This window comes from Gallus gallus, chromosome 2 (genome assembly GCF_016699485.2).
Source record: "Gallus gallus isolate bGalGal1 chromosome 2, bGalGal1.mat.broiler.GRCg7b, whole genome shotgun sequence".
In the NCBI taxonomy this organism is placed as follows: Eukaryota; Metazoa; Chordata; class Aves; order Galliformes; family Phasianidae; genus Gallus; species Gallus gallus.
In genome coordinates, this window is record NC_052533.1 from 56,017,497 (window position 1) to 56,031,937 (window position 14,441).

At 41.4% G+C, this 14,441-nt stretch overlaps 1 protein-coding gene across 10 annotated transcripts in view; it reads right to left on the minus strand.

Annotated features, from left to right (window-relative positions):
* Positions 1–14,441, minus strand: part of KCNG2 (potassium voltage-gated channel modifier subfamily G member 2) — a 72,135-nt gene that overhangs the window by 21,276 nt on the left and 36,418 nt on the right. For 8 of the 10 annotated variants that reach the window (XM_040675801.2, XM_015275836.4, XM_015275835.3 and 5 more), the window contains one exon: positions 4,914–5,731. The exons of 1 other annotated variant lie outside the window; for it this stretch is intronic. In XM_040675801.2, the coding sequence (XP_040531735.1) occupies positions 4,914–5,657 (744 nt within the window). In that variant the 5' untranslated portion in view covers positions 5,658–5,731. 10 annotated transcript variants of the gene reach the window in all.

Consider the following 14,441-nt stretch of genomic DNA (forward strand, 5'->3'; position numbering starts at 1 on the left):
TGCGCAGTCCTCAGTATGTCCTACCATCTGGGGTTGTTCCTTCCCAGCTGCAGGACTCTTTGCTTCTCCTTGCTGAACTTCATGAAGTTCCTGCCATCTCATTTCTCCAGCCTGTCTCCTTTAGATGTCAGCATGACTCTCTGGAATATCATCCACGCCTCACAGTATTGTGTCAGGAGAACTTCTGCTTTTGTGTCAGCAAACTTGATGAAAGTACAGTCTGACCTATTGTGTAGATCATTAATAAGGATGTTGAACAAAACTGGACCAAGAATTGACTGCAAACATACACCACTTGTTTCTAGCCTCCAACCATACTTTGCAACGCTGATCACCACCGTCTGGACCCAACTGTTCAACCAGTTTTCAACCCACCTCATTCTTCTCCAGCCCATACGTCAGCAGCTTCTCATGGCAACTCATTACACAACATCCTCTTAACCTTGTCTGAAATTAGTTGTCTGCCTTTGCAAAATGAAATCTTTTGTCACAAGTTTAAAATGCATATTCACAATTTATCTATTTCCCATGAACGTTGAAGCACAGTGTGTAAATTAAGCTTAGAAGGCTAAGTAGCTTCAGGCCTCTTTATTAGATATTATTAACTTAATTATTTATGAATCTCTCTCTTTGTTGTAATGCTCTTCAGCTTAAGGTTACTGAACTGTAATTTCCTATCAGAGCATCTCTAATTAGACTAGCATTTCCCAAAACATTAGAAAGCACAGTGAAGGAGGAAGTACCATTACCATCTGATTTTCTTCTGCTTTTACACAATACCACTACAGATGATTAAGCTCAGTGCTTTTGGGAATTAGGACAAAATGGCTGATGTTAATTTCTGCGCTTATCACCTTTTTTTTTTTTTTGAGGAGGGAGCTTTCTTTTTCAAGTAGAAATGGATGAAATTTCTGTTCTCATCAAGAAACTGTGCTCTTAAAGCTTTTTCTGTAATATATTCCCAACCTGGTTGGTTAAGTCACTTCTATATCCTGAAATTTTTGGAAGCATTTAATATGCACATCACCGGATTGGTGTTTTTTGATTTAATCAGTAAATAAAAGCTAACAACCAAAAAAAAAAAAAAAAAAGCACAGAATACATGTCTGAGTTTGGTAAGTTGAAAGTAGCTTAGGATTTAATTCTGCCAGCTTTATCAATTATTGTGCAGCACCTTGAAGCTCATAACTAACTGACAGGAGTAACATTTGAGATGAATCAGGGCAACCATTAATCAGAACAAGATGGCTACAGTGCATGGAAAACTATCCTTCCTATACTCTTACCACTAGGGATTGTCACTGTCATCAAGAACATCTGGAGCAGCTAATAGAATCAACAAAATGTCTGACTGATTCTTCTTCAGTACTTTAAAAGAGAGGCAAACACATAACTTCCTCGTGCACTTGTGAATTACTTGACTCTTTCAAGGTCTTACATTTACAACTATGTGAGGTCACTTACACCTTTGCAGAACATCACTGGAAGTAACAGCTGGTCCATTCACATCATATTAAAAGATCAGGTTGTGAAAAATTGTACTTCAGCATGTTTTGTTCATTATTGGTTCCTCTCTTTCCCTGTAGCAGTAACAGGACATAAGGTGGCATATAAATCTCTTGCATTCCAGAAAATGCCAGCTCAGGGGAAAGACCACTGCTTGTTAATCAGAGTACCTATCAGGACAGCTCTGACATAGAACCACAACAACAACTTCAGCCAAATAGCTTGGAAAATGTACACACTGAGTACTGTGTGTCCTTGAAACAATATTTACTGTTTGTTTGTTCCTTAGCCAGAAGAGATGCAGATACATTTTCTTCTTATTAGGAGACTGCAAAATCAGACCAAATAGCTATCCCTGGGCACAGATTTTACACAAGGTACTTAGGATACCACTTAGGATGATTAGCATGACTTTGAATTCGTATGAGCTCTCTTCTCTCCACACTATTATTTGATGAGCTACTTTGGCTTGCTGAACCACGCACAGACGACATGCAACTTAGGTCTCTGATCCTACAAGCCATTCCACATGGGAGATGCCTGACTTCTTGCCCAGACTCACTGAGGCTGAGAACATCTCCATAGAAATTTACATCCATTTATGTAGGACCAAAATCAGCCACCGTGTATGACTCCTGGCACGACTCAAATATAATGCTGATCTGCACTGACTGAGTTAGCAGGCAAGGAACATTACATAAAATAAGCTATGTTAAGTGATCCTTCGCCTATTCCTCGTGCTACAGAAATACCTTTGTCTCAATAAAAAGCCATCTCCACTCTGTCCACTGTCCTCTGTGCAAAGGGCAGAACAAAGCTTATTTTCAGGTGCTCTGCACTTTTAGAATCTAAGGGCACAGAAAAACAGATCATTTACTCCGATCTCCTTTATATCACAAGCATTTCACCTTTGCAACTTGAAGAGAAATCAGTAGTTTACTTCTGATTTAAGTAGAACGTGTTTAGCTGAAGGTTAACAACCTTTGCATCAAGCTTTGAACTGAAAACATCAAAAAATACAAGATTCACTAATTCTCTTCCTAGTCTGCCCCAGTAATTAATTACCGTGATAGTGATCACAGACAACTAGTTTCCCATATGAATTTATCAGGTTACAGCTTTGAACCACACATCCCTTTTCTGCTTAATTTGATGGTCTTCTAGTTGAAATATTTTCACGCCCCCCCAAAAAACCTCTTTTTTGCTTCATCAGGTCACCCTACAATCTTCTTTTTGACAACCTAAACAAATGAAAATGTTACATTTCTTACTGCATGGCATTTTCTCCAGATGCCTAAATATGTACAGGTTTTTTTGCAGCTTCTCCTTTTTTCCTTTTTTTTTTATTTTTTTTTTATTTTTATTTTTTTAATGAAAAAGCTATCCAAAAATGAATGCAAGAACTGACTGCATTATTCTTGTGTCAGTCTCACCAGCACCACATACAACCAGAAAATCTTCTGGCTTGTAATAACTGCTCCCTACTCAAGGGCTGCATTAACCCTTTTGAGTTTATACTGTAGTAGGAACTCACCTTCAGTTGCTTTTCCTCTAAATCCTTTTTAGACTTTCCACTTCTGTTAGAGCAAATTCACATTCATTTTCACTGTACAATTCTGTACTTGCTTGTATGAAAATGTGCTTTTAATGGCTCCAGCTTACCAAGAACTCCAGACACATGTTTGCTTTATCCTTTTTATTACTGTGCTCCACGCAAGAAATTTTATTAGTGGACAGTCCCCGTTTATGTTTAGATAATTAGTAAAAATATAAGGCACCTAACCTCTAACTGATCATTCTTACAGCAACTGTTCAGTTCTCACTTAAACCCAGGGACATCTAAACACTAAATACACTGCAGTTTTCAACAGTAAAATACCCCTTGTGCTTAAAATTCCAGTGTACTGTAGCACTTCTGGTTAATTAGAGTAAAAGGCATGCATTCCGGAAACAATATCTTAAAAAATTATTTATTTACTAAGACAATATAACTTTTAACTTGTACCTATCCTCAAATTTGAGATGATAAGAAGCCTTAAAAACAAAGAACTTATAATGACTCAAACGTTAAGCAACATGCCAAATGTGATGTCTTTTTTTTCTTGGAATGAACTGCTGCTATTGAGAAGTTTGATCTAAATCATGCAACTCCGTTGATACCTAACCTGAGCATGCAAATGAAGAGTGGGGTTTAACTGCACATGAAGTACTTAGTAAAATACAGCATGGTATTCTGTGGAAGAGCTGGATCCATTCCATCAACGTGCTTTTTACTTTCAACAGTACAAAACACTAAGTGTCTCCTGTCAGTTAATGACCACTCTCTTAACAGCAGTGAGCAACAAGCCACTCAGCACTTGGATGACAGCACACAAGGAAAAATCTACTGTGAGGTGAGCCTAGCATTCAGTTAATAGACGGAACGCGACAGGATGAAGTACTGTTTTGGTAGGTCAACTTCACAATCACCTTTAATGACCATGAAGCTGGAAAAGATGTCCAAGTATTTAGCATCTTTGACAGATCCGAGCATAACTAAAGAAAGAGGCCACAAAGTCCTTCACCCCAAACTTATTTTAGCACATATTTAATGAAAATGTAAACACCCTTCTCTATCAGTCTTCAGATGAGCTCTCATTGGCCTACATACAGCTAATCCTACGACTGTGAACCACAAATAAAGCACTAAACCCTTAGGAAATTCATTGAAATAAACAAAATATCCATAGATTTGATTTTCAAGGGCACAAAGCATCCACAGATTACATTTGAGAATACTACGCACGTCTGAAAACTGGGACATTTACTCTGTTTCTGCTGTTACACTGCTGCCTCAGCTTCCCTGCCCTTTACCTCGCCTGTAGCATCAAAGTATTTTTAAATGTGTTTTCTACAGTGAGGTACTGAGAATTCATTAAAAGCAGTATGCTAAAGTACTTTTAAGGAAAATGGATCTGTTAGCTCTTAACACTTCAAAGTATTAAGTAGCAAGCAAAGCTAATTTTTATAACCATAGCAGCTAGTTTATCATCTTGTTAACAATAACAGAAAATAAATCTGTTAGATAAAGCTGTCTGCCTGTGCAAACTGGTGAAGATTAAGTGGTATAAATGCTTTCTATGCCTTCCACAGCATGAATCATGGAATGGCTTGGGCTGGAAGGGACCTTAAAGATCATCCAGTTCCATCCCACCTGCCATGGGCAGAGCTGCTAATCACTAAGTTAGTCTAAGGGCTCCATCCAACCTGGCCTTGAACACCTCCAGGAATGGGGCAACCACAACTTCTCTGGGCAACCTGTGAAAATGAATAGCAAATACCATACCTCCTCGATTGCTTTGCCTGTCATCTTCCCTGAGGAGACAACAAGGCAAAATACACTTTACTCCAATAAAAGCTGCACTCACCCGATCTTCTTCTTCTCTGACATCTGGCATGGTGCTGATACAGAGGCTGACTGCAGTGATGGCAACAAAAGAGATTGAAATACAAGCAAAGATCTTCCCTGGAATCCCTGAGTGGGGGTTCTCCACCATATCCCTGAGATTTCTCATGCACAAACTCAACCAGTTATTGTCCTGGAAGGCACATTGAGTAGTTTCACTAAACATCATCTCCCCTTCATACATCCTGGCTTCAGCTGCCTCCTCCTCTTTCTGTTGCAATCTCTTTTTACAGCACCACTCCAGGTGGTCCTCTTCTATTCCCCAGTACACAAGCTCCTCCTGAAAAGAAAGAGCACACATCTCCCTGAGAAGTCTCAGCTTCCCAGCTGTCAAGAAAGTCATGATTGTCCTGAAGGCACTAGGATTACGGTCAAAAAAAAATTCATTGCAGCTAACATCATAGTCATCACAGATGTTCATGATCTCATCGTAATTGTTGCAAGACTTTAGCTTCCCAAGCCTGGTCAAAGGGCAGTTCTCCAAGGTGGTCCACGGAACTTTGTATTTAATACCGCCTACATTGATGATCACAAACCTGGTCCGGTCATCCAGGCGTGCTAAGTAGCACAAGTCTTCATCGGGGTGCAAAAGTTTGGCCTTTCTGTAGAAAAATCCCTTCTTGGTTTGCACTTCACACAAGTTTTCCAACTTATTGAAGGAGTAGGAGCTGAACGCACGATCTGCATTCCCAGTGAGTAATGCCATTTCTTGATATATTTGTTGAGGTCATTGGGAGGCTACTCAAAGAAAGGCATCTGGACCTTGATTGTAGAGTCGGTCTGTGAAACAGAATTTTTAAATGGCAACAAAATGAGGGCTTTGCTAGAGAAAAAAGCTATCCCAAGAAACTTTTCTCCGTGACATCACTTTTTATCCTATTAACTTAGAAATATACTTGCTAAAGAAACTTGGTTGCAAATTGTTTTTATTATTTTGGCCCATCTACTTTACTTATTAATTACAAAAATGCCTGAAGCGTGAGGATAAAGTGTATGCCTACAGTACAATCAGAAATACAATTGCAGTAACGCTGGTAATTCCTATTTAAAATTCACCAATCTTAGATATCAACTGCAATGATTACGTTGGAGTTGAGAATCTGCAGCCAGCACCCAAACCAGTTTGGGTGCTTAAATGCAGACCATGTACTATCAAGATTCACTTGCCACTGCTAGCCCTATAATGTGGATTAAAGGCTGTATTGGGCATATCTACCGTAAGAGTCCCACCTCCAAAAAGAAGAAAAGCTGTGCTCTCAATGTTGAGGCAACAGCCATAAAGCCTAATAACATCTCCTGCCCAGAGGTGCACATCCCAGCTGTGAGTGAGGTGGTGATCTGGAACAGAAATGCTCTGGGATCATGGGTGCCGCCTGAGATTCTAGTGTGTTTTTGTCTGATGGAGGTGGAAAGGGTGCCCGCAGCTTGGCAGCAGCTCCAAAATGGGAGACTGAATCTCACAGTGAAGCAGAGCTGGAAGCAACCCACCTGCTGCTTTTAATTCCAGATAATGAAGAATCCACATGATGACATTAGGCTACAGGTTGATGTAAGGCGTTGACTGTTCTGCCCTCTTCCTGACAGACATTTCTGAACAAACAACTAGGATGAAATAACCTGTATTTTTCCCACTGGTCTCAATGGGGAATAACATGATGGAAAGGAGCTCTGAAGAGAAGGTCTTAGGTGTCACTGTGGATATCAGGTTGGCTATGAAGAACAACGATAGTTTGGGTGCATGAAGAAGAGTGTGGCCAGCTGGTCAAAGGAGGTGATCCTCCCCATTTCCTCTGCCCTGGTGAGGCCACATTTGGAGTACTGTGTTTAGTTCTGGGCTCCTCAGTTCAAAAAAGACAGGGAACTTCTAGAGAGTCCAGTGAAGGGCCACTAAAATGACTAGGAGTCTGAAACATCTCCCACACAAGGAAAGGCTGTGAGATATGGGACTCTTCAGCTGGGAAAAGAGAAGATTGAGAGGGGATCTCATCACTAGTTATAAATGTCTATAGTGCAGGAGTCAAGTCAGTGGGTCCAAGCTCTTATCAGTGGCATGCAGCAATAGAACAAGAGGCAATGGATGGAAACTGCATCACAGGAAGTTCCATACAAACATATAGAAGAACTTGTAGCTGTGACAGTGATGGAGCTCTGGAACTAGCTGCTCAGAGAGGTTGTGGAGTCTCCTTCTCTGGAGATACTCAAGATCCACCCGGATGCTTTCTTGTGCAACTAACTGTAGGGAACCTGCTTTAGCAGGGGGGCTGAAGTTGACGATCCCCAGTGGCCACTGCCAACCCCTACAATTCTGTGTTTCTATGTAACTCTGTAATCTCAAAAGGATGGCAGAAAGAAAGAAGCTGGGAACATAACTTTCCCATACTTTTCTACTCAGGGTACAGGACAAGAGGGAAACTGGAAGCTTTTTAATGTAAGGCAAAAGATTCTCCTTGCAAGAAGCTTTGCTCAGGGGGCTAAGTAGTCTAATCTACTGTTCCACTCTGCCTTATCAAATTAAGCACTGTGTGTAACTCTAGGATTCAGTTTGTGCTTTCTGCCTACCCCTCCTTTACCACATAACAATCCACAGATCTCCTGAACATTTTTTTTCACCTGCTATGTTGCTTCCTCACCTTTAAAAGAGATTTCCACCTAAGTTCTCCACACCTGTTTCTCCAAATCAGCAACAGGATGTCTTGAAATGCTACTGTGTAATTGCATGTAAAGTAAGTAGGAAACAAGAAACTGGTGTCAGTGTTAGGGCTACGTAAAAGACTGGACAAAGAATGGATGCAGTGATGGTGAACAATCTTAAGCATAGAATGTGGAAAAACTTGCAAGCTGAAAAAAATAAAGAAGAACAAGAGTAAAGGAAGTCCTCATCCTAATGGTTACCATGAGGTAGTAATTCCATAATTTACAAGCAAAATTCTCTAATTCCTTTTGAGTCTCAGATTTCAGGCTGCAGAGAACACTGAACAAGTGGGTGCTAGGAAAATATAGAGCACATATTAGAATACACTGACAGAGAAGCATCTCCCTTAATCCATAATCAACTAATTACCTCTCAGTTCATTAGATTTAATCAAAACAATCTCCAACAAGTAGTGAATGCGTGGTACTCAAGGCCATGAGTCACCCTCTAAATATTACAGCCATGCAGCAATAGCAGTGGCACTCTTCTATGTTTCACTGAAAATAGGCATTACATTTTAGTAAGGCATTTGTGTTGTATATTTGAAAAAAGTTATGAGAAAGGCTGGGTGACATACAAAAAATTTGCTCTAACACCAACATATACTTCTTGTCAATGTTAAAATTTCAGAAGAGCTAATGATGCCAAAATGCCTCTAGATTCATTTGGGTCAAAAAAATGTTGTGCAGATCTCTAACATCAAACAACAGACCAAAGCTCATTCCTCTGACTAAGAACCAGTAAAGGGCAAGTAGCAGCAACGTGTATTTTGAGAAATGGGTGCTTTTATAGCACCGGCTTGAGTGCAGCTGGGACTGCAAATACCGTTAGTGTCATGATGGGAGTGCACTGTCAGCACAGCATTTGCTTTAAGGATTTAGTCTCTTGTTGCTTTTTGTCAGTAAGATAAAATATTCATCACCACTACTCCAGGCACTGTGCTTTTGTTTTCATGCCTTGCCTGTTACACAAGTCAACATTTAAGAACTAATTTACATTGTTTTGACATCAAGGCCAGGATTTGCTTTTCCCCTCTACTCCACACAGCAGGTTGTTGCATAAAGGAACCAGACACATTTCATAGAAATATTTTGAATGTAATCTTTTATCTGTTCCTTCTTTCTTCCAAGAAGCAGCTGAATGTGAAAATCTGGAAGTATATTTTTAATTACAAAATCTCTGACTTACAGATGGTTAACTTTTTATTTTGTGAACATACATAGGGCACTCCAAAAGTAAGGCCTCCCATTTACTTCCATGGAAACTACAACAGATATAAAGAGCACAACAGTACTATCTGACAAAGCCAATTCTCTGTAAAGTATCCAATTCAAGATTAACTTTAAAAGCCAATGCATCCAGAAATGATACAACATTATAATCTATTTGGCATTTCTACTGTTTGATCAGATGCATGGGTGCAGGAAGAACTATTAAAATACTATTAAAATGGAATAAGCTGCCTTGTGCAGTGACACACGACAGAATTTGACTTGATATTTGTTGTTCATCACTTCTAAATGCTGTGGAAGAAGTGCTATATAAGTGTTTCAGTTACATGATCTCATACAGGGTGGGTTATACAAACTGTGGATTCTTTTTAAAGTAGCATCAAACAATTTTTATACACTGAGATATAATTTCTTTGGCTTCTATATGTATGCAAGTGTGTGCCTCCATGCACGTACAAGTTCATACAAACTCTATGAACAGCATACTGCTGTTCTTACAGCATACACATATTTCTCACTGAGGTATTTAAATGAATAAAGGCCCAAAGCCTCCCCCTCAACAGAGAGGGGGCTATTTCCCTACTTATGTTTTTTTCACCTTGCTTGCCCTCATCAACTTTCTTCTCACAAACATTCTTCAGCATCCTGTTTTATCAGCATTTTTGCATCTAAGTCATATCTGGCTTTGCATGTGTCTTCACTGGTCTCAAATTGCCTTGAATAAGGATGAAAAGTGGGGCAAAAGCATCTCTGCCAACAGAATGGCCAACCTGGTGAGGAGAACTTAAAACTTGTGACAAAAGGGAAAAGAGTCAATGGAGGAAGTGGTGGGTACAGACTCAAGAAGCCTGAGAGACCCTGTGATCAGCAGAAGAGGGCTGAAGTGTGACTAACCTTGAGCATATGCACATAAATAAGAGTATCACAGGCACAGTGCTCCTACCTGTTCTGGGAAATCATCACGACTAGGTGCCTCTGAAATGCATATAAAATAACGTGTGCAGCCTGGGAAGCAAACAGGAGGAATTAAAACTCTGTGTGCAGTTGCAGAACTATGATCTCATTGGAATTACAGGGAGCAGTGGGATAGCTCATGCAACTGGAGTGCCACCATGACTGCATACAGGCCCTTCAAAAAGGACAGACTAGGAAGAGGAGGAGTGGGAGCTGCCCTGCATATTAGAGAGCAGGGGAATGCATGGTGCTCTGCCTAGGGATGGCAAGGAGCCAGACAAGAGCTTAGGGGCCAGGACTGGCAGGCTGACCACTGTAGGCAACAGTGTTGAGGTTTCTGCTAGAGACAGAGGTAGATGAGGCCTTCTTCAGACAACTCAAATAAGCACTCTCCTCTTGAGGGAATTTTAACTACCCAAATATCTACTAGAAGGGAAATACAGTAGGGTACAAGCAACCAAGAGGTTTCTAGAGTGTGTTGATGTCTACCTCACACAGGTAATTGAAGAGTCAATGAGGGAAGGTACTCTGCTGGGCCTCACTTCTATGAGCAAGGAGGAACTAGTTGGGTTTGTGAATACTGGGTGATTGTAAGATGGTGGAGATCAAGACCCTGTGAGAAGAGGCAACAAGACAAATAGCAGGATCACAGCTCTGTGCTTCACGAGAGCAGACTTCGGCTTGTTCAGGGCACTGCTTCAAAGATTCTAAGGGCAGCAGTCCTAGAGAGAAGAAAGGTCCAAAACTAGTCACTTTATAAGTATCACCTCCTCCAAGCTCAGAAATGGCCTATGCTGGAAATAAGCAAGGTGAGTACACTTGTAACAGATGACATTGTGAAGACAGTTAGTGAACAAGGCTTTGCTTCAGTTTTTACAGCTAAGATTGGCCCTTAGGAATCCCAGACCCTGGAAATAAGAGAGAGAGTATGGGGAAAGGAAGACTTCCCCTTGGTCAAGGATGATGAAGTCAGAGATTGGTTAGGCAAACCTGACAGACACAGATCCATGGGAACCAAAAGGATACATTCACGAGTGCTGAGAGAGCTGGCAGAAGGAAATGCAGAACTGCGACCTATCTTCTTTGAAAGGTCATGGAAAATGGGAGAGGTGCCTGAGGACTGGAGGAAAGTCAACGTCACTTCGGTCTTCAAAAAGGCAAAAGGATCCAGAAAACTACAGGCCAGTCAGCCTCACCCCTATCATTGGGAAGGTGAATGAATGACTTATCCTGGATGCCATCTCCAAGCAAGTGGAAGAAAAGATGGCTATCAGGAGTAGTCAGCTTGGATACACCAAAGGGAAATCATGCTTGATCAATCTCGTAGCCTTCTCTGACGTCATCACCAGCTGCATAGACAATGGGAGAGCAGTGGATGTTATGTACCTTGACTTCAGCAAGGCTTTTGAGAGTCTCCAATATCATCCTCATCGGTAAGCTTAAGAAGAGTGGGATAGATGAGCGGACAATGAGCTGTATTGAGAACTGGCTGACTGGCAGAGCTCAGAGGGTTGTGATCATTTGACATCAGAGTCCATTTGGAGGCCGGTAGCTAGCAGTGTTTCCCAGGGGTCAGTTCTGGGCCTGGTCTTGTTCAATATCTGCATCAGTGGCATAGCTGAAGAGATAAGAGTCCACCCTCAGCAAGTTTGCTGATGATACAAAGCTGGGAGGAGTGACTGACACACCAGAACACTGCGCTGCCATTCCACAAGACCTGGGCAGGCTGGAGAGTTGAGCAGAGAGGAATCCTATGAGGTTCAGCAAATACAAGTGCAGAGTCCCACATGTGGGGAGGAATAACTGCATGCATCACTACAGGACAGGATATGACCTGCTGGAAAGAAGCTCTGCAGAGAAGGATCTGGGTGTCCCAGTGGACAAACAGTTGACCATGAGCCGGCAGTATGCCCCTGTAGCTAAGAATGCTGACGGTATCCTGAAGTGCACTATAAATAGTGTGGCCAGCAGGTCGAGGGAGGTGATCCTCCCCATATCCTCTGTCTTGATGAGGCCATATCTGGAGTACTGTGCCTAGTTCTGGGTTCCTCAGCTCAAAAAAGACAGGGAACTACTGGAGAGAGTCCATCAGAGGGTTACAGAGATGATTAGGGACCTGGAGCATCTGCCGTATGAGGAAAGGCTGAGAGATCTGGAGATCTGCCTGGAGAAGACTGAGAACAAATCTCGTGACTGTTACAAATACCTAAAGTGCGGGAGTCAAATGAATGGGGCCAAGCTCTTTTCAGTGATGTGCAGTGATGGGACAAGGGGCAATGAGCAAAAACTGCAACACAGGAAGTTCCATAAAAGTATGAGGAAGAACTGCTTTATTGTCATAGTGACTGAACACTGGAACAGACTGTCCAGAGGTTGTAGAGTCCCCTTCTCTGAAGATACTCAAGACCCACCTGGACGCTTAGCTATGCAATCTACTCTAGGGAACTTGCTTTGTCAAGGGAGTTGGACTTGATGATCTCTAGAGGTTCCTTCCAACTTCCACAATTCTGTGATTCTGAGGTTCTGTTTGTATCAGTTGCAGAATAAAGATGAGAGGAAATATTGGCCTTTGACTGAATGGCACAGCAGACACAGTGGTAACAGAAATGGCCAAGTTATCTAATTCCATCTGCTTCAGTCTCTGCTGTTAAGACTTTCCCACAGGAATCCCAAGCTGTCAAGACCAAAGGGAAAGTATGAAACACGGAAAACTTACCCTTTGTGAAGAAATATCCAGCTAGGAAACATTTGAATGTATTAGTATGGGACAGCATATAATCACAAGTGCCAAGTGAGATGGTTGATGTCACTGTTAGGCCACCCTTGAAAATCTTGGAAGCCACTGGAACACATGAAGAAGGAGATAAGAGCAGACAGCAAGGATTTAAGAAGGAAATCTGCCTGATCAACCTAATAACCTTCTGTGACAAAATGACAGGCTTGGTGGACAAGGAGAGAGTAGTGAATACTCTTCATATTGACTTTAGCAATCCTTTTGACAGGGATGCCCACAGTATCCTCATAAACAAACTGACTAAACAGAAACTAGATTAAGTAGATGGTGAAGTGATCTGAAAACTGAACTGCTGAGCTCAGAGGGTAGTGATCAAATGACAAAAAGTGCAACTTGAATGCAGTCACTAGTAATGTCCAGTACTTTTGGTATCTTCATTAACGACCTTGGATGATGAGACAGAGTATATACTCTCTTATTTTGCAGACAAAATGAAATCAGGAGTAGCTGCTGAGGCATCAGTTGCACTCAGAGAGGCCTGGGCATGACAGAGAAATGAGCTGACAGTAACTTCTTGAAGTTCAACAAATGGGAAATGTAAGTCCTGCCCCTGGGAAAGAATAACCCCATACCCCTATGCAACTAGGGCACCAAGCAGCTAGAAAGCATAAGATGAAATGGAGGTCCTGGTGGAATACAAAGTGACCAAGACCCAGCAACATACCCTTGCAGGATCCTCAGCTGTGTTAGGAAGATTGCTGCCAGCAGGTTGAGAGAGGTGAGATAATGGCGAGATACGTTTGGAGTGACATTCAATTCTAGCCTCCTCAGTGTAAGTGAGACTTGGATGTCCTGGAGCAAGACCACCAAAGGGCCATGAAATGATTAAGAGCTAACATATAAGGATACAACATATCCAACATATAAGGAAAGACTAAGAGAGTTGCAACTGTTCAGCTTGAAGAGGAGAAGGTTCAGGTTGATCTTATCTGTGTATAAGTACACAATGGGAGGCAGTAAAGACGATGGATCCAGACTCTTTCAGTCGTGTCTAGTGAAAGGACAAGAGGCACAAATAGAAATATAGGAAATTGTTGTTATTTCCTGTATTTTTCTTAAGACTAAGAAACTGGTGTGGTGAGGGTTGCCAAGGTCGTGGTCGTGTAGCCTCCTTCCTTGGGTATACTCAAAATCATCTGGATACAATCTCCAGCTGACCCATCTTTGAGCAGTGGGGTCAAAGTAAATAAGTTCCAGAGATCCCTTCCCATCTCAGGTATTCTGTGATTTTGTGAATACTCTATTTTTAACATCTGTTGTAAGTTACAAAGTTCTGAAGGTTTACACTCATACTATAGAAGCAAAAGGAAACCATAGGGCTCTTCAGTAATTAATGTTTTAAAATTTTCCACATGAAATGAAACACACTTTGACAGAGCATAGGTTATTGTGTCATAATTTAAAGTCATTTACATGAAACATAGATTAGGGTGAACACAAAATGTTTTCTCTCAAGTCCAGGGAGACTTGATTCTGTGAATCCATCCTGCAGTGCTCAGCCATTTTCAGTCAGAAACATTGGAAGCTGACACTGCTGCCTACTACCAAAGCAATTCCCACAACTTACTGTGACATTATTTATAATTTACAATGTACACAATTATACTAGTAGTAAAACTTACACATGCAATTGACCTTATATTTGGTGCCGTTAGAGTTAACACAACGTTAAACATTCAGGAGATCCACTTTACTTTTGTACTTATTACACTCTGGTAGAAGCTGGAGTTCTTCCCAGGCACAGTGGAAACATAAAGAGACAACAGCACCTGCCCCAGAGGCTTAGAGAATACAGAACAGATGGGATGCAATACAGAA